General features: G+C 41.6%; 1 protein-coding gene across 4 annotated transcripts; it reads left to right on the top strand.

Annotated features, from left to right (window-relative positions):
* The first annotated feature begins 1041 nt into the window (after positions 1–1041).
* On the top strand, positions 1042–19973 carry LOC122883709. Of its 4 annotated transcripts, none has more exons than XM_044212769.1 (3): positions 1141–1499; positions 10151–18151; positions 18405–19973. In XM_044212769.1, the coding sequence occupies exon 2, from the start codon at positions 10207–10209 to the stop codon at positions 18142–18144; it is 7938 nt and encodes a 2645-aa protein (XP_044068704.1). In that variant the 5' UTR covers positions 1141–1499; positions 10151–10206; the 3' UTR covers positions 18145–18151; positions 18405–19973. The 4 variants fall into 4 exon arrangements, 3 of the variants coding, with proteins under 3 accessions (XP_044068704.1, XP_044068706.1, XP_044068705.1); XM_044212771.1 differs by lacking the exon at positions 1141–1499 and adding an exon at positions 3056–3308; XM_044212770.1 differs by lacking the exon at positions 1141–1499 and adding an exon at positions 5993–6254.
* The last annotated feature ends 1617 nt before the right edge of the window (positions 19974–21590 follow it).

The following is a 21590-nucleotide window of genomic DNA, read 5'->3' as shown; positions in this document are numbered from 1 at the left end:
TAACAAAACATCTCAATCCTTATTCCACAAAGATACCACAGATGCTCAAGATACAAATGTGTGAATCTCAGTCAGTGTTGGGGTCACTTCTTCTAAAATGTGTTGTATAGATACTAAGATCCGCACTGCGTCACCGTGCAGACATTTAAATCAGTCCATAAAAATCCATCATGTGGATGTAAAGAGTAAAAGTAACGTATTATTATCATTTTGGATGGTACGAGTGATTTCTTCCAATTTTGCCACATAAATGTTTAATATTTTGCTACCTTTTTTTTCGTCTTCCTCTCGGCTGTTGTTGCCATGGTAAGCAGGCTCATTTATATGCATCAGTATTCACGTGGTGCTTTGCATTGACTATTTATGGTTGAACGTGGGCGTGTAGAGGGCGGGATATGAGGCTGATCCACCTGTGCACATTTCCAGGTGGACTGTGATTTTTAAAGGGAAAGTTGCCTGCAGGTTTGCGTGCGCACGGTTTTATAAATCTGAATTCTTTTTTCCGGTGCACTACATTTTCGGCTTTTGTGCGCATGTACACTTTTATTATGAATCCTACGCACTGCTTTATGAATGAGACCCCAGATCACTTAAAACACGTGACCAGGTTAAAAACCTAGGAGTAGCCTTGGATGGTGAACTCAGCTTTAAGGCCCATATCAGCGGCATCACCAACGTTGCCTTCTTACAGCTAAGAAACATTTCCAGAATTAGAGGCTTCTTCTCCTAAACCGACTCAGAGAAACTCATGCGTGCGTTTGTTATGAGCAGGCTGGATTATTGCAGCTCTCCTCCAAACAAAACAACCCAGAGACTACAACTTATCCAGAACTCAGCAGCAGCTGCAGAGCTCTGCTGAGCTCACTTCTTTCTGACTCCACACCAACACTTTGGTTTCATCTTCAGACTTGTAGTCTTCAGCCCCGACCGACGCCGACTCAAGTGACATCACTTGAGGACATTTAGCAGACGTCACACAGCTCCCTCTGAGACACTAAAGGCTTTATACTGCTTTAAAACATCTGCAGCAGAACTGCCCAACACCTGGAAACACCTGGAGACACCTGGAAAGGCTGAGGTGGAAAATCGGTGGAGTTCAACTTTAACTGCTAACACAAGCAGATTCAGGTTTGTAGAGTGAATAAATCCAGTTCCAAGTAGTGCACAGACTAACAGGTTTCATTGCACAATGCATATGTGCACACTTGAACTTTGGTTCAACATTCAAAGAGGAAATCCAAGCTTGAGACTGAAGTCCGTCAACCGCAAACTTTAACAAGCGCACTTCCTCATACACGTGCACTTGCTGCGTCACCGTTACTGTTAGCAGCTCGATGCTGTGGAAGGGAACTTTTTAAGCTAGGTATTTATTGACGAGAAGAAATCAGCTCAAAGTTATGACAAAGGCATAACGTCAGCACTGGATCCAGTGGATAAATACAGTTCTGTCATCTGCTCAGCCAAGACAAATGGACAAGACATCACAGCAAGCACAGGTGGTGAGTGTGTTCCTTCCATTAATCATGCTGAGATGAGTTGGTTGTTATATCGTAAAGTAATTGAAATTTATATTTGTTTTATCTTTCAGGAAAACACAGGTTGCAAACGAAAATCACCACTTAACTGCTGACTAAATAATCAGAAATGGGGAACGTACCATCAGAACATAACATGGGCGACCACCTGAGATGCTGCAAGTGCCATAGAGTCCTGCCTCCATGCAAATCCTTCAATGATGTTTTCCAAAGTATTCTTCATGGGCGGCATGTATATGTGTTCAATGGAGGTGAATACTACAGACCAGTTGGCCAAGATAATATGTACGAGTGTAATAATTGCTTTAAATAGCCAATCGGGGATCAATGAGGAGAGAAGAGGAGCGACAGAGGAGAAGAGGAGAAGAGAAGAGAAGAGAAAAGGAGCGAAAGAGAACTGCCACAGTTTGGATGACAGGAATGTTCTTAACAAAGCTCTTTGCACTTGGTGAATTCTTCTTCTTCCACCATAAAGTAATCTTGCTACCTTCAGATCCACCAGGTTGCATCCAGTTCACATTTTCCTAAATTCTGTTTATCACTGCGCCCCTGCTCTGTGTCTGCAGCATCTCATGCATTATCTTAAAAATGGTGTCAAATGTTTCATTCAGGGATTCAATGTAACTGCAAGTGCTACAGCTAAATTAAAACTGATGTTCTGGGTAACAATGAACTTGCAATATATTCTGTGTATTACTTTGCACAATGCTCTCTCATTATGGCCTGAATAGCATGCAACCGTATGTCTGAAATACTTCTGTCTTAATAAAGTGAGCTAAGAGCTACAGTGTCTCCTTGGTTGTATTGTTCCACTGGGTGGTGCAGGTTACTCTGGGGGCTGAACTGTATTCACTGTAGTAAATATCCATAATACAGTTCAGCTGCATCATTTGGGGTTAAGACTTTGGAAAATGCTTTTACATGGCAGCAGACTGTAAAACGACAGAGAGCTGGACCAATATAACATTATATATTTCAAGAGTTTATTAAAATGTCTTTATGATATGTAGATTAATAATAACAAAACATCTCAATCCTTATTCCACAAAGATACCACAGATGCTCAAAGACTTACACATCCCAAGATACAAATGTGTGAATCTCAGTCAGTGTTGGGGTCACTTGTTCTAAAATGTGTTGTATAGATACTAAGATCCGCACTGCGTCACCGTGCAGACATTTAAATCAGTCCATAAAAATCCATCATGTGGATGTAAAGAGTAAAAGTAACGTATTATTATCATTTTGGATGGTACAAGTGATTTCTTCCAATTTTGCCACATAAATGTTTAATATTTTGCTACCTTTTTTTTCGTCTTCCTCTCGGCTGTTGTTGCCATGGTAAGCAGGCTCATTTATATGCATCAGTATTCACGTGGTGCTTTGCATTGACCATTTATGGTTGAACGTGGGCGTGTAGAGGGCGGGATATGAGGCTGATCCACCTGCGCACATTTCCAGGTGGACTGTGATTTTTAAAGAGAAGGCTGGATTATTGCAGCTCTCCTCCAAACAAAACAACCCAGAGACTACAACTTATCCAGAACTCAGCTGCACGAGCACTAACCAGGACCAAACTGACCACATCTCTCCAGTCCTCTGTAACCTGCTGCCTTCAGATTAAGTCCAAAACCCTCCTTTTGGTTTACCAAGCACTTGCTGGTCAAGCTCCACAGTACATCTCAGACATGCGTTCAGTTTGTAACAACAGCAGCTCTCTCCAGTGAAAAGGTGGAACTCTCCTCCATGTACCTGGAGCACTTTCGAAGTCCGGTGAGATGGCTTTCAGTATTTATGCGCCTAAAGAATGTAACAGTTTGCATCCTGATCTTAGACTTGCTCCGACACTGTGCTCTTTTAAAACTAAAGACCTTCTTTTTCACTCAATTCAATTCAGTTTTATTTATGTAGCACCAATTCATAACAGAAGTTATCTCATTGCACTTTTCCTACAGAGCAGGTCTAGACCGAACTCTTTATAATATTATTTACAGAGACCCAACAACAAGCTTTTCTTAAATGAACACACTGTATTTGTACAGTTTGCTTGTTTGTATTTGAATGTATGTTTATTTTTGTGAATTTATGCATAAATGTCTAATTTGCACATATGTTCTGTTTTTTATGTTGTTTTTATATAAAGACCTCTTAATAGCTTTTCTATGATACGGTGCTACACAAATAAACCTGAATCTTGATACTTTACATTGGGAAAGTACTGGATCTTTAGCACTGTAAATGTTGGAGTCCTTAAATGCTTTTAGTTAATGCTGGCTATCAGTAACGACTCAGATATGCATGTAATTGTTTCTTTGTGCTTTATTCCAGTAACTAGAGAATTATCCGTTACTATGCTGTCCCATTTGTGCTACTTGTACTATTTCCATTCTGCAAGTAAAGAGCTTGAAGCTCGGGTAGGTAACGTTGGAGAAGGCAGCAACTAGATTTTGAAAGTATCCAACTGAAAAAATCCCACCCCCTCCCTTCAGGCCTCCCTCCAAAGCCTCTCCCCCAAATCACATTTTCATGTGCAACGAGCGCACGGGCAGAGTGCGCACAGGTAGGCAGGTAGACAGGCAGGTAGGCCATCCAATGTCATTACTTAAAGCATCCAATGACCACTCATACTCACATTATAATGCATATCTATTATATTATACATTTGAGTGCTTATAACTATAATTATACATTATTATAAGCACAGTATAACGCACTTTATGTATGTTTATAATGCATTATAGACATGGGTTTCAATGAAAGTGTTACTAAATTGTTAAATAATTGCCTCATTTTTTCGTAGGCTGCTCTCCTTTTCACCTAGAATCAAAGCAGCAGGACTTCCTGTTATGAGTTGGTTGTTAAATCGTAAAGTCATTCAAATTTATAATATAAGTCTAAACTCTATTTGGTCAGAGCTTTCTACTGCGTCTCAGTCTTTACTCAGCAAATGGAGCTGGGGCTCAGGTTCATTAGGTCATAAACAGAAATACAGTTTGTCATAAGATCGTTTTTGAACAAATTACCAATTTTGTCTTGTATTGCTATCTTTGTGAGGACCGATTTCTGTTTGTGTGAGCGTGTGTGCATGTGTGTGTGTGTGTGTGTGTGTGTGTGTGCCTACAAACACAAATAAGGACAAAGAGAAACTAAAAGCACATTTCCCACTCTGCTAATCTCCCTCCTGGTTCTTCAGTAACATATCTAATCTAAGAAAATTTACCTGACTCAAAGGTCATATCTTGCGCAAGATCTTTTATTACTTTTATATAAATGATATGTCAAAACACTCCTGCAGGCCATGACCTCATCCTCACACTATCATCTACACCAAAGTGATTTAAGAGACAAAAAAAAGTGCAGGCCAGGTCGCAAAAACTGCTAACACAAGCAGATTCAGGTTTGTAGAGTGAATAAATCCAGTTCCAAATAGTGCACAGACTAACAGGTTTCATTGCACAATGCACACGCACATACACACAAACACACATACACACACACACACACATTGTGTCGTCTCCGTCACTGTACTTTGGTTCAACATTCAGAGAGGAAATCTAAGCCTGAGACTGAAGTCCGTCAACCGCACACTTAAACAAGCACACTTCCGCATACACGCGCACTTGCTGCTTCACCGTTACTGTTAGCAGCTCGATGCACTGCCTGCCGTGGAAGGGAACATTTTAAGCTAGGTATTTATTGATGAGAAGAAATCAGTTCAAAGTTATCACAAAGACATAACGTCAGCACTGGATCTAGTGGATAAACACATTTCTGTCATAATGCTCTTTGTGTTTTGATTCATTGATATGAGTAACTGAAATATATCAGAAATGAAAGTAAAATATCCTGCACAGTCTGTGGTGATTAGGAAAGCAGAACAAAAAACTTCCACAGTGACATTTAAAGACGTTAAACAGCTGAGAACCTGAAGTTTCCTGTGAAAATCACATGACAGGACAGGAATAGAGAACTTTGATCTGGAAAACTTCACTGGACAGATCGTCAATGTTGAACCTGAACCTGATCCTGAACCTGTGCTCTCCTGCCTGCTTTTTTCCTGCCCCATTTCTTTTAACCTGTTGGATTCTCAGTTACTTCTGTTTGGACTTGTTACCCTCTCCAGTAAGCTGTGCTGTTCACACTTCACAGTTTTGAATTTTGAACTAAGCTTACAGTCCCTAAAAATGAACTAGTTCACGTTCATTTCTTCCTCCACCCAAGCCAAACTCGCAGCATTTTGTAAAGGACCGGTTACCTTCGTTTCCCAACAAGTTGACAGGCTTATACTAGACTACATTGTAGATCTGCAGCCTTTCAAGTCTCTTTAGAATTACAAAATTTACATTGAATAATAGGATTGTTTCACTTTTCAGTTTTGTTTGATACAACCAGAAAATAAATGTTTTTTAACTGACCAACTAAGTTACCATAGTAACTACAACTCAGTTTCAGGGATCTAGGTTTTAAAAACTCACTAAAGCTGCTTTCTGGAACCCAAGTAACTACAAATGAACATGTCCTCAACTTCCAGCTAATCGAGGTCAACATGTATTTTATCTTTATATGCTCCCATTAAACAGCGACTTTATCACAACTTATTTCACTGGCAATTAACAGATAAGATTAATGTTTAACACACATGCAATCCTGTGGATAAATACAGTTCTGTCATCTGCTCAGCCAAGACAAATGGACAAGACATTACAGCAAGCACAGGTGGTGAGTGTATTCCTTCCATTGATCACGCTCTTTGTGTTTTGATTCATTGATATCAGTAACTGAAATATATCAGAAATTAAAGTAAAATATTCTGCACAGTCTGTGGTGATTAGGAAAGCAGAACAAAACACTTCCACAGTGACATTTAAAGACGTTAAACAGCTGAGAACCTGAAGTTTCCTGTGAAAATCACATGACAGGACAGGAATAGAGAACTTTGATCTGGACAACTTCACTGGACAGATCGTCAATGTTGAACCTGAACCTGATCCTGAACCTGTGCTCTCCTGCCTGCTTTTTTCCTGCCCCATTTCTAATAACCTGTTGGATTCTCAGTTACTTCTGTTTGGACTTGTTACCCTCTCCAGTAAGCAGTGCTGTTCACACTTCACAGTTTTGAATTTTGAACTAAGCTCACAGTCCCAAAAAATTAACTAGTTCACGTTCATTTCTTCCTCCACCCACGCCAAACTCGCAGCATTTTGTAAAGGACCGGTTACCTTCGTTTCCCAACAAGTAGACAGGCTTATACTAGACTACATTGTAGATCTGCAGCCTTTCAAAATCGAAAAGCCATCGTTCATCAGATTAGTTACTGATTTGCAGCCGTCCAGGTGGGAATGCAGGTACAGACACTGTTGAACAGGGCATTCAAGGAAAATATTTGTGACCTAAAGTAACCGTCCTTTTGAAAACGCTGTGAGTTTGACATGGGTGGAGGAACTTTGCAGCTTTTGGCTTGTGGTCTTACCCTTTGTTAATGATTTCTTGTGAAGCATGCCAAGTGTCGCTAACTCCCGCTAGAGTCAGCGCCACTCGCGTTCATTAGTTGCAAACAGATTCGTTCAGTTCACCAATATGTAGTTTACCATGTTTTTGAATTCAAAGTGTCAGACTACAGTAAAAAAAATCAATGATTGTGGTCTCTTTAGAATTACAGAATGTACATTGAATAATAGGATTGTTTCACTTTTTCAGTTTTGTTTGATACAACCAGATACTTTTTTTTAACTGACCAACTAAGTTACCATAGTAACTAAAACTCAGTTAAAGGGATCTAGATTTCAAAAACTCACTAAAGCTGCTTTCTGGAACCCAAGTAACTACAAATGAACATGTCCTCAACTTCCAGCTAATCAAGGTCAACATGTATTTTATCTTTATATGCTCCCATTAAACAGCGACTTTATCACAACTTATTTCACTGGCAATTAAGAGATAAAATTAATGTTTAACACTCATGCCTCTCTGGGTGCTTCCTGTTTAAAGTTTAGTCTCACTTTCTATGAACGTTGTGGCACAGATTCAGCTCCCTTTATGCGGATAGGCTTCTCGAAACTGAATAATTAGATTCAGGAACAAAGTTCAACAAAACGGTTGAATTTTAGAACAGTGAATGTAATTTTGTCCAATATCACATACCCATGCAATTGCTTTAACATTGTTATCATGTATGTTCCACCAAGAATAAGCCATACATATTTGAACAAGTAATGATGCATATGATTATCTCATAATCCCAAAGTTTGGCACAAGGTTTTTATTTTATTTTTGCTGTGGAGATTTAATTCGAAGGAACGAAAGGTTTGAGGTCAGACTTGGATAAATGGTTGCCTTGACTTCCATTTACCAGCAGATGTCTATTAAGATAAATTAAATATACATATATGTTAACAGCTGGCAATTATCCGTAACAAAGTAGTTTAAACACACCGGCTCTATTTCTAGGCTACAAAGGAAATATGAAAGTAATTATCACAACAACCATACTTGGCACAGTAGGTGCACTTTTCTAAAATGGCCACCAGGTCAGAATCAGAATCAGAATCAGAAATACTTTATTGATCCCCGTAGGGAAACTCTTTGTTACAGTAGCTTGCCTTTACGTCAGTGCACACAGGAGAAGGAGGTGTCAGGATAAGACAATCATGGGCAATTATGAGAATGAGCCACTGCCCACTACTTCCTGGTCAAGAGCAGATGGTGGCCAGTTAACATAAGCACTCGCAAATCTAGCAATAATCCACCTAGCAACATCCTCCATGTCATGCAGCCCGTGCATCAGTCCGTCACCCATACCAGAATCCAGTCCCGGGCCACCGCAAACTGTTCTGATCACTGTGCATGTAAACATACATATTAAATAGTCCCTGGATATTCAATCCACATGACTCTCCCCCCTTTTTAGTCATAGACATAGATGTATGCAGGTAAGTAAACATTTCTCGCAAGTGTTGCAGTCTCGCTCATGCTTGTCCTTTCGCGACACTCGGTGATGCCCTGGTGCCCATCATGCAAGTGGTGAAGGATGTCATGTATCATCCCATGAGGGATGACAATGTGATCCCCATACAAGACAAGACCTTTCCAGATTGACAAACTGTTACCCCATTGGTGGTACGTTTTGGCTTGTACTGGAATGCTACTCACATACTTTGGCCATCCCTGGGTCACCAATCTACTCACCACCTGCAGGTCGTAGTCAGTACTCATTTCCTGCTTGGGTCATACGGGCCATGCTGTGTGAGCTGCATCTTCAAACACTGAAACCTCACAGGTTAGTTCTGACACTTCACTCTGCAGTACTGGTAATGGCTGTCTGGATAATGTGTTGGCCACTGTCAGTGTTTTGCCTGGTACATACTCTGCAGTGGGGTTGCACGTCATCAGATGCATAAGCAAACGCTGGCACCTCAGGGGAACCGTATCAAGGTCTTTGTCATTGATCAGAGGGACCAGTGATTTGTGGTTGTCTAGGCCATCTGTGCATAGCGCTTTTCAGCGTCAGTCAATGTTCTTGAACAGAATGTCACTGGTTTCAGTCCATCAGCAGTCACTGCAGCAGCACGCCACCCAGCCCGTAGCTGCTAACATCAGCGCTCACTATCGTGGGTTTGTTTACATCGTAGAATGTGAGAATAGGTGCATTGGAGATGAGTTGCTTTACCTTGTTGAATACGTTGGGTTGTGCTGCATCCAAGGTCCACGCAGCCTCACATTTCAGAAGGTCATTTAGGGGCCTTATCACCTCTGACAGGTTGGGCAGGTATCTCCCCAGGTACTGGACCATACCCAGGAACCTCTGCAGGTGCTCTCCAGGATCCGCCTTATTTTTTCATAAGCTACTCTCCTTTCACCTAGAATCAAAGCACCAAGAGTTCCTGTAATGAGTTGGTTGTTATATCATAAAGTCATTCAAAACTGCCCCAGCTTTAAATCCAACTGATGACTGTTCTCTGACCGGAGCCCTGTAGTGGTCAGCTTTCCAACAAACCAGTTTCAGCACCCCCAAAACAGTCAGCCTAGGGGAAACACTGTATATATTCTTCAATGTACATAAAGCAAAGACCACTTACAGTGATTTATATCAAGCTTGTAATGTATTATATCTGCCTATACCTCAGGAATGTCATTGCTTTACTTAAAGCACCCAATGACCACTTATACTCACATTATAATGCATTCTAACGGTGATTATAATGCATTATAAAATTATTATAATGTACAACAAATATGAGATTTATAATACAAAAATAATGTCAGTGAGTGACCAGCAGTTATAAAGTATTAAGCTACTTGACCGTAGAGATGAGAAGTCATTATAAAATGCTTTATAATGTGTTAGGATTATTGTTATAAAGCTTTAAGAACATTTGAGTGCTTATAACTATAATTATACATTGTTATAAGCACAGTGTAATGGACTATAAGTATATTTCATAATGGATTATAAACATGGGCTTCATCGAAAATCTTACTTAGTTGTTACATAGTTGTCTCATTTTTTAATAGGCTACTCTCCTTTTCACCTAGAATCAAAGCAGCAGGAGTTCCAGTTATGAGTCTGTTGTTATATCATAAAGTAATTGAAATTTATATATTTTTTTATCTTTCAGGAAACCAAAGGTTGCACATGAAAATCACCACTTAACTGCTGACTAAATAATCAGAAATGGGGAACGTACCATCAGAATGTAACATGGGCGACCGCCTGAGATGCTGCAAGTGCAATAAAGTCCTGCCTCCATGCAAATCCTTTGATGATTTATACAAAAGTACTGTTCATGGGCGGTACGTATATGTGTTCAATGGAGGTGAATACTACAGACCAGTTGGCTACGATAATATGTACGAATGTAATTATTGCTTTAATGAGCAAGAGGAGAAGAGAAGAGAAGAGGAGCGAAAGAGGAGAGAGGAAGAGAAGAGAAGAGAAGAGGAGCGACAGAGGAGAGAGGAGGAGAGGAGAAGAGAAGAGGAGAGACAGATGAAAGAACAGCAAAGAGCAAGAGAGGCTGAAGAGAAGAAGAGACAAGAAGAACTGAATCAAAGACTTCAAGAATCCCACCAACGAGCCAACGAGCAGCAGGAGAAACAACTGAGCAGCGACATTTCAGAAGAATATGAGTCCAAGCGAGACGTTCTAATATGGCATCTGGATGAGTTTGAGGCTAACTATGAATCAGGCAGTGATGAGCTTCTAGAAATCCTCTCTTTGAAATGCAGTTTCCCAGTTCCAGATCTCAGTCTCACTCAGCTGACAGCTGATCAGCTGGGGAAGATCGTGTCAGTCCTGGACAAACTGCTGTTTGATGAATGGATTAGTGCTCCCCCATCCCTCAGTACTCTGCAGCACACTCAGGTGTTCCTCACAGAGCTGTGTGCCTTGTCTCTGGAGATATCCGAGGGAGTTTCCCTACAAAGCATCTCCAGTCGTGTGCAGTCCCTGGTGGAGTCCATCAGCCAATCAGCATGTGATGTTTTTGAGAGTTTCCTGCTGACTCAAGCCCTGTATGTGAACCTGATGCACTTTTTCACTGACTACGGCAGCTCTGATACTGACGCAGTCGTCATAGCCAAACAATGGGCTGAACACGAGCTTTCTACTGAGCAGCTCTTTCTTATAGAATTCCTGAGCACCCTCACATCATCACTGCAGAATGCAGTTGAAAGAGCCTCTGTGTTCATTTTAAAGATGGAAATGCAGTGCTTGAAGCTTCTCTTATCCACACTCACACAACTAAATGGCAAAGAAACCCATTCAGAATCCACTGAAATGCTCCTCAGACTTGTGCAAACAAACCATTGGACCCCAACGGAGGCGGTGACTCTGCTCAAAGCACTGTCACAGAAATATGCAGAGGATGTTTCAATAACTGAAGTCCTTACATTGGTACAAGTGTACGACATATCGCCAGAGTGGACGGATGAGTCCGGACGCTCTCTCATCCAAGCTCTTGACTTTGCTGGCCCTGAGAGATTTCATCAGGATTTCCAAAAGACTGTCAGAAGGGAAGATGAGAGCAGTCTAGTTGCAGCTCTAGCAGAATTAAAAATGTTATGGAATTTGGATGATTCTGTGACTGATATGATAAAAAACATTACCAGTGGCGTCCGGCAATATTCAGAAAATGCACCAAAAGATGCACCATTTATGAAAGATTCCTTTAAATGTGTAACCTTGAATGCAGACAACATACAGAACTCTCTGTCTCAGCTCTGCAAAGCAGTTTTTGACACAAAAGGCTGGTGGCCCACAGGAAGGCAGATGCTGCGGTGGTGTGCATTGGTGCTGACTGAGAAGAGTGGAGCGCTACAACTGGTTGGGGTGGAAGAAGACTCATGTGTCACAGCCATGTTTGCAGCCGCACAAGTCTGCATGGGAAACAAACTGGACATTGTGCTGAGCTCTGACGTTCACGCAGAGGAGCGAACTAAGGAGTGGTCTGACTTCTACAAACACCTTGGAATTTCTGTCAACACAAACTTGAAGAAAACGAATGCATCATACAGGGATGTCTATGAAGCGGACATTGTGTACGGTATCATCAATGACTTCGTCTCTGATTACTTTCAGTATGGCATAGAGGTGATGGAAACAGGGAACCCTCAGCTTAGTCGTGGATTTATCATTGAAGAACAAAGTCTCAGTTCTTCCCATAATCTGCAACTTTCAAGGCTCAAGGACAATGATTCCCTGGTGTTTGCTGCAGAGGTCCTGCAAAGCCTCATGGGTAAATTTCACAGTGAAGATATGGAACTGAGAAACAGGTTTATTAAGGCTCTTTTTCAGGTGCTCCACACCAACCTAAACAAAGACACAAACACTGACAATAAAATCATCACCATCTCAAAGAAAATTACTGGAAAGGGATTGGCTTCTGATGAGGTCTTTGTTCTGACGTTTCTTGAGAATCTCCTGAGAGTGGTTACTGAAGAAACAGAAAGTGAGAAAAACGGGACATCTCCAGCCGGCAAATGGTGTTTGGAGATTTTATTTGCCTGTGTGGAGCATTTCCAAGCCTCAAAAGCACAAACCAAGGAACTCTTGCAGATGGTTTCAAATCTTGAAACACAAAGACTCTGGTCACCCGTAGAGGTCTTAAACCTCCTTGGAGCACTGACTGACCACCATCATGATGAAGACTGTATTTCCATCATGAAGATTTTACATTTAATGGCAACATATCAGGTGTCTTCCAAATGGACAGATGAGAACAACCAATCTCTCCTTAAGCTCTTAGATTCATCTGGAACTGAGGAACTGATCCAGCATTTAGAAAAGAGCCTCAGAGACGAGAAAATAAAAAGCATTGACACTCTTTTTGACGAAATACGGCAGATGAAAGATATTGATGAACAAACACTGAGTAAATCATACAGTATAGTAACTCATGTATCAAATCTGATCAAAACCGGGGAAATTGAAAACCACACAGATGTACAGCGAGCTAGGAATCTGAGTCACAGCAGGGACACAGAAGACCTTCAGGAGTTCCTGGCAGTCTTATGCAATGCTGCGCACCTGCACAACTTTGAAGGGAAGTGGTGGCCCAGAGCCACTCAGATGATCAGCTGGTGCCTCTTGGTCTTGTCTGACACTGGGAAGCTCCTGGAGATGGGCACTGGAGAAGGGAAGTCTTGTGTCATAGCAATGTTTGCAGTGCTGCGTGCGCTTCGGGGTGAAAAAGTAGATGTGGTGTCCAGCTCTTCTGTGTTATGTCAAAGAGATGCAGAAGAATGGACCAACTTCTACAAGTACTTTGGTGTGACAGCTGACACAAACACAAATAAAACCAAAGATGAAGATCGAAAAAAATGCTACCAGAAGGACGTGGTCTATGGAACTATCGAAGCCTTCGCTGCAGATCACCTTCGCCAGATATTTGAAATGAAGGATGTGAGGCCTGATCGCAGCTATCAGTGCATCATAATCGATGAAGTGGACTCACTGCTACTGGATCAGGGAGTGCAGCTGACCTACCTGTCCAGTCCCATGGTCTCCATGCAGCACTTGAACATTATTCTGGCCATGATCTGGGGCCACGTCAGCCAGTATGGCTTCCTGTCTGCAGGACACCAGACATTTGTACAGGGTCCTCCTGCTTCATTCTTCAAGACCATCTTTGACTCAATAGACACAGAGGAAACTGATATTAGTGATCCAATGGACATTTTACGCATCGCTGAAGAATCCAACACTGTGCCAAAAGGATTTACAGAGGATATCTACAAAAGTGAAATGGATGAACTTCTGAGGAAACTGAAAACAGTGAGTCAGGATGCTGTGGTAGATTTTTTCCAAGAATTTGAGCACTATGTCCCCTATGGTTTTACTGTTTACACTTTAGACGACAAGGGGTTGCTCTGTCTGAGAAAGCGCAGCCTGTACAACAACCAGGACATTTCAGAGCTTACATTTCTTGTCTTGGAGGAAGGCTTGTGTTGTTCTCTCTATGACTCAGAAGAAATTCTCATCAAGCCAATTGCAGAAATGATCTCAGAGAAGATTCAGTACACCCCATGTACAAACAATGAAGACAAAATCAGCATTCCTGGATTCTTGAAGAATCTGGTGGAGAAGAAAGTATCAGTGTGGGTTCAGAATGCTTTTCTGGCAAGGCAACTGAAGCAAGGACGTGAATATGTTGTAGAAAACGACAACGTCTGTCCAGTGGATTTCAGATCAACTGGTATTGTGGAACTGAATAAGAAATGGGGTGATGGTCTGCAGCAGTTTGTTGAGATTAAACACAAAATCAAACTGAGCACAATTTCAATAGTGACAAACTATGTTTCCAACATTTCCTTTTTTGAAAAGTACCATGGGAAAATATATGGAACCACGGGGACACTTGGGAGCAAAACAGACATGCTGTTTTTGCAGGACCTATATCCAAATCTCTGTGCCTGCAAAATGCCAACATTCAACAGGAAGAAGTTATTTGAGGTCCAAGGTACTCTGAAGACCTCAGCTGAAGAGTGGAAATCTGAACTAAAACGTGTGGTTATGGCTCAGATTTCCTCAAATTCATACAGAGATGGAAGAGCAGCCCTGGTGATCTGTGAAACCATCAACAAAGCTAAAGAGATCTATGAAGAGCTGAAAGGCAGTATCCCAGGTGAAATCATTCTCTACTGCCGCAGCGACAGAGACAGTTTGAGCAAAATAGATAAGGAACTGCTTCCTGGTGATGTCATTGTCGCCACAAACCTTGCCGGGCGTGGCACAGACATAAAAGTGTCTAAACAGGTGAACAACAATGGAGGATTATTTGTGATCCTCTCCTTCCTTTCTGAGAACACAAGAGTGGAACTCCAGGCTTTTGGTCGAACCGCACGCAAAGGTAAACCTGGATCTGCTCAGGTAATCATGTCCACTGAACACCTGCAGCAGTCTTTCAGGACAGCGTCTTCTCTGGAGGAAGCTAAGAGCACAAGGGATAGACTGGCAGCAGAAAAGATAAATCACATGATGAACGATGTCACGGAGTTGAAACTGCGGGAGGACCTGTTTTCAGAGTATGTCAGAACTCTTCAAGATATTCATAAGATCACAGATGTAGATGACAAAAGAGCTGTTGTTGCCATCATGAATGAGTTCTGGGGGATATGGTTGCAAACTAAATCAGAAGAAATTGACCAGTTGAAGAGAAATGAATTGCAAAAGAGTTTGAAGGCTGATTTGTCATTGGCAAAAAGTCAGTCTCAAAGTCAGACTTCACCGTGTTCTAGCATTTATCACTACATCAAGTTTGGAAATATCGCGCTGAGTGAAAAACAATGGGACGTCAGCACCAGGCTATTTGAAAAAGCCATGAAACAAGATGAAAGTTGGGCAGCCATAGCTTTTTACAGTCATGCGTACTGCACTATAAAGCAGCAAAATGCAGATTACCTCACTAAGGCCAGAGATGATCTAATGAAGGCACAGGAGTCTCTGAAGTATCTTAGTGAGGAATCCATGGTCTGTCTGCAGTTTGTAAAGATGTCCTCTGCAGACTCAGCCAACAGTAACCCAACCAGCCTTGAAAAACAGTTAACAACCAAGTGCAGCATGTTGAGTTACTTTGACAAAAACATTAGTGAGGCCATCCAAAAGCTGGATGAAATAAAAGAAAGAGGGAGGGATGCAAGGATAAAAAAATTACCAATCTTCTCCCTGGTGTCGAGTGCTGACGAAGATCTACAAGTGGAAGCCTACAACCTCTACAGTCAAGGATTGCAATATGTATTTTCTGTGGAAGAGGAGCCTCGTTTCCCATGGGAAGCTCTGCTGGTATTCTGTCTTGGAGTTTTACAGATTATTGGAGGAGCACTGCTCACTGCATTTACATTTGGTACATTGGCTCAAGTCGGCATGGGACTCATCACTGAAGGAATATCAGACTGCATCTATGGCATAGAGTCCATGGTGACAGGAGAATTCAGCTGGAAAGCATGGGCTATAGAAAAAGCCATTTCTATAGGTGTATCTCTCATTGGGTTTGGGGTTGGAAAGCTGATTGCAAAGGGCATCAAAGCTTCTAAAATGTTAATTAAGGGATTCGGCAAACAACTGAAGTCTATGCCAAAGTTTCTCTCCAGACAGGTTAAAGATGGTTTAAGTGTTGTCGCAAAGACAAATGTGAAGAATGCAGTAAAACACACTGCTAAAAAAATGGTAGAGGAAATCATTACCTATGGATTGGGGAAGGTAGAAGAGGAAATACTGACACAAATACTAAACGGCATCAAAAATGAGCTGGAAAAGGGAATTGTTGACGACGTGAAATCCAACATAGAAAAAGAGCCCTTGGCTACGTTGGTAGACTCCATTATCCTCTCACACCTTGAGGATAAAAAGCAACTTCGTGATCTCCTGGAGGATGAAAACAGAAAGAGTGAACTGCTGGCCATTTTCAGAAACTTAAGCAACACTGCAGTACAGCCATTCTATGCAGACCTCAGCTGGCAGAAAAAGATTAACTCGTCCTTGTCCACAGTGATTGACAAAGTTAAAGCCGAGGCCAAAGGAATAGCACGTGGAATTCTGACAGCCATCCAAGCTTTTCACATGGCAACACTGGCAGGAGACGCCATCATTGCAGTGCACAGCCTCTCCGGCAGGTTTTTCGAAGACCTTCATAAACAGCTGAATATATTTACAAAAGAAAAAGGGTTTTCAGAGAAAGTGAAGGTAAATGAGCTGTCTGCTTCAGACACTGAGATACTGAAGAAATTCAAGCAGGATTTAGCCGACACCATCAGTGCAACATTGGCTGACGTTTTGGTAGAAGTGTTCCACCAGAAGTTCTCCAGTCACTTTGTTTCTCGTCTTCAAGGCCAAGTAAATGGTGTCATTGGCCGTTATGTAAGAACTGGCTTAAAGAGTGACAGAACAGCAGAAAAACTCAGAGCTGGACAGAACAACAGGTACATCGCATACATGCCAATTTCTAAACATAAAGTTGCAGGAGAGGCAGGTAAACACTCACAGTCACATGCTGAAAAGATCAGGAACCCCATGACTGCGGGAACTGTTCTTGATATCAGAGTCCTGTCAGAAACCACTGGCACTAAGGTTGTCATCCTAACAGAGGACAGCCATGGCAGACTTACCAAAATGCAGGAGTTGAGCCCAGGCACTGAACCCGCCAGTCAAACTGTGACACTGATCTACAGACCAAAGAGTGCCCAATACCCAGACGGCCATTACGATGTGTCCATCAATAACCAGCCAGTGAGCATAGTCAACAAGGGCAAGAGCTGCCTGTTTCATGCTTTGGCAAGAGGCATGAAACCAGAGGCCAGTGAAGAAGAGATCGCTTTGGAAGCAGACCGCCTCCGATCTGTGGAGGCCGACACTCTCCTCAGACACCCAGGCCAATGGGAGTCTTTCGTCAAGCGCAAAGAGTGGACTGAAGCAATCAGAGGAGGGGACTGGTACATGGCAGAGGGAGCTGTCAGAACGATAAAAGAAAAGAAAGCTGTACTTAAGAAAAAGGTTGGAGAAGTTGAAAAGTACAAAAACTGGAAAATATTTTCAAGAAAGAATCCTGGAATTGGACAGTTCATCAATGCAGATCACCAGCCACCGGTTCATAGTATATTGGAAGCTAGAAAATTGAACCAGAATAGCAGATTAGCAGAAGCCATGCTTGAAGTGGCAACAAACTCATCGCCTCTAGATAAAAAACTGATTCCTGGTGTGCGCAAAAATCATGGCAGTGAACTTCCAACTGTTTATGTGCCTACAGAAATACATCGTGAGTTTCCCAGTACCACATCAAAAGCCTTCAGAAAATGCTTAGCTACCACCATAAGCACAGATGATGTTGAGGGCACCTTCAAACTGATGATCCTTGGTGCAAATGTGAGATCCAACTTGAATAGCACGAAGAACTTCAACAACTTTCAGAACAGCACGAAGAGTAAAACCAGGCTTGCCATTTTTGAAAAGAGTTTTCAGCAACACAGTACAGAGATGGTAAAGACATGGTTCAACCTGCTTCAAGGCAAGGGAGTCATGACAAATACCGATCTTACCAACATTTCTACATGGATCAACAACGAGGGCTACAATAATCAAAACGACCCATACAGGAACCAAGTCTCCAACCTCCTATAATGAAAAGGTAACATCACATTTAATATGATACTAAAATAAAGCACATATACAGCATGCATATATGAGTGTTTATGGTATTAGAATAGTTAATAAAGGGACGGGAGCTACATGAAGTAGAGCCACATGTTCATAGTGCCGTGCCTGCCGGCTATGGCAGGAGGCCCAAACTGATGAGGGAACAATTGGCTCCGCCACTGGAGTAAGTAGAACGTGATTGACCAAGAAGTGCAAGAAACACAATATTGTGTTCTTTTTTACAGTGAACCGACACCTGAGAATATGACTGGTGAACAAGTACCATGAAAACTGCAGAGATCTTCCACCTCCCTGATGATAACCAAGAGACCTCTCTGGATATTCAGTTTTATCTATATGGCGCCAATTCATAACAGAAGTTATCTCATTGCACTTTTCCTACAGAGCAGGTCTAGACTGTACTCTTTATAATATTATTTACAGAGACCCAACAAATATGTATAATGAGGATTGCTTTTCCTTTTGGTTTAATTCAAAATAACATAATTTTACTATGCAGGGGGCTCATTACAGAAAAAACCCTAACTGCTTGTCCTATCTCATCTCAAAAGTGAAAGACAGGAAAAATATTAATTTGCCATTACAGAAGGAAGTCCAAAGTTTATTCTACTTTACACCCCTCTGAACTCCATAATGCAGTAAAACATTGACTTGCAGACGATTTGCAAACAACATAACTATTAACGTGACTATTTTACACCTGTGCAGTTCTGCCATCTGCCATATGATTCGGTGGCTGTGATTGGTAAACACCCCCACTGAAATGTACTATGTTACTTTTTTTATTTGACATGGTGTACCTGGAAATCTAAGAGAAATCACTATGGTACGTGGTTAGGATAGAAACATAAAGTGGAAATCAGACATATTTTTTTTTAAATCTATTGCTGTAACTAATGATCATTTTAAATTTAAAATTGACATTAGCCTAGTATGGCTGCCCAACTGTATCTATTTGGCATCTTTGAAAAAAGGGGGATGCATAAATATATGGTGGGAAAATTATTATGATCTTTTAATTAATACAGATGATGCTCTCCACTGACAGACAGGTTTGTGCTGTTTTATAGTTAGGCATTTTTAGATTTTAGCTATTATATATGATATGATATACAGTATTTTTATTTTCCAATGTCTCTTTCTGTGCTTGTCATTTCTTCCTAAGTATATTTTCCAAATTGAAATAATATAATAATGCTGGGAAATAATGTAACTATAGAAAGGGATGTAATGTAGGGAAATGATGTCATTATAGGAAGTGATGTAATGTAGGGAAATCATTTTGGGAAATATTACAGGATAAAGCTTGAGATGTGCCTCAGACATGGATGAGTAGTTGCTGAGCTGCTGATTGGATGAAGAGAATAGAGGCGGGGCTTGGAGAGGGGGAAGCAGACCTGATCAAATCCCTGCCACAGTTTGGATGACAGGAATGTTCTTAACAAAGCTCTTTGCACTTGGTGAATTCTTCCACCATAAAGTAATCTTGCTACCTTCAGATCCACCAGGTTGCATCCAGTTCACATTTTCCTAAATTCTGTTTATCACTGCACCCCTGCTCTGTGTCTACAGCATCTCATGCATTATCTTAAAAATGGTGTCAAATGTTTCATTCAGAAATTCAATGTAACTGCAAGTGCTACAGCTAAATTAAAACTGATGTTTTGGGTAACAATGAACTTGCAATATATTCTGTGTGTTACTTTGCACAATGCTCTCTCATTATGGCCTGAATAGCATGCAACCGTATGTCTGAAATACTTCTGTCTTAATAAAGTGAGCTGAAAGCTACAGTTCAAGTTTATTTTTATTTATACAGCGGGTCTAGACCGTACTCTTTATAATATTAATTACAGAGACCCAATAAATCCCACCATGAGCAAGCACTTGGCGACAGCGGCAAGGAAAAACTTCCTTTAAAAGGCCAGAAACCTCGAGCAGAACCAGACTCAACGTTGCCGTGTTAGGTTTTGAGAGACAGAGAGAGAGAGAGAGAGGGGTTGGGGGAGGGGAGGCACAATGCAAAGACCACGTAGATTTTTTTATTTTTTTTAAATAGTAGAATAGTAATTGTAGTGTTAATATTAATAAATTAGTAATTAGTAATAATAGGAATGACAGCTATAGGAAAAATAATGTCAGCTTCAGTAACAGAGCCAATAACAACAACTGTAGTAGCAGCTGTCAAGCAGGAACACGGGGGCAGCAGGTGGCCCACAACCACAGATCCAGACTCTGCAGGAACACGGGGGCAGCAGGTGGCCCACAACCACAGATCCAGACTCTGCAGGAACACGGGGGCAGCAGGTGGCCCACAACCACAGATCCAGACTCTGCAGGAACACGGGGGCACCAGGTGGCCCACAACCACAGATCCAGACTCTGCAGCTCCGGAGGCAGAAATACCTGCTGAAAGCAACAGAAGGAGAGAGGAGAGAGACGAGAAAGCACAGAACTACGGGAGAGAGAAGATGTCGAGTTAGTAACATGCAGTAATGGGATAAAAATGCATACAGATGGAGAGGGAGGGGAGGAGAGAGGAGAGAGGTGCATCATGGGAAGTCTCCCGGCAGTCTAGGCCTATAGCAGCATAACTAAGGGATGATTCAGGACTCACCTGAACCAGCCCTAACTATAAGCTTTATCAAAGAGGAAAGTCTTAAGCCTGCTCTTAAATGTGGAGATGGTGTCTGCCTCCCGAACTCAAACTGGGACCTGGTTCCACAGGAGAGGAGCTTGATAACTGAAGGCTCTGGCTCCCGGTCTAGTTTTGGAGACTCTAGGAACCACAAGTAACCCTGCATCCTGGGAGTGCAGTGTTCTAGTCGGGTAATAAGGTATTATGAGCACTTTAAGATACGATGGTGCCAGACCATTAACAGCTTTGTAGGTGAGGAGAAGGATTTTAAATTCTGTTCTGTATTTTACTGGGAGCCAGTGTAGAGAAGCTATTATTGGAGAAATATGCATCAGCATCATTTTGAGACAGGATGTGCCAGATTTTTGCAATGTTACGTAGGTGAAAAAAGGCAGTCCTTGAAGTTTGTTTCATGTGGGAGTTAAAGGATAAATCCTGATCAAAGATAACTCCGAGGTTCCTTACGGTGCTGCTGGAGGCCAGGGCAATGCCATCTAGAGTAACTATGTCTTTAGATAATGTGTCTCAGAGGTGTTTGAGACCAAATACAATAACTTCACTTTTGTCAGAGTTTAACAAGTTGCAGGTCATCCAGGTCTTTATGTCCTTAAGGCATGCTTGAAGTTTAGTTAACTGGTTAGTTTCATCTGGCTTGATCGATAGATATAATTGGATATCATCTGCATAGCAATGAAAGTTTATGGAGTGTTTCCTAATAATATTGCCTAGAGGAAGCATATATAAGGTGAACAGAATCGGTCCAAGCACAGAA

The sequence above is a fragment of the Siniperca chuatsi genome, linkage group LG10 (genome assembly GCF_020085105.1).
Source record: "Siniperca chuatsi isolate FFG_IHB_CAS linkage group LG10, ASM2008510v1, whole genome shotgun sequence".
In the NCBI taxonomy this organism is placed as follows: Eukaryota; Metazoa; Chordata; class Actinopteri; order Centrarchiformes; family Sinipercidae; genus Siniperca; species Siniperca chuatsi.
Note: the sequence above shows the minus strand (reverse complement) of the source record. Positions and strands in the feature narration are given on the sequence as shown.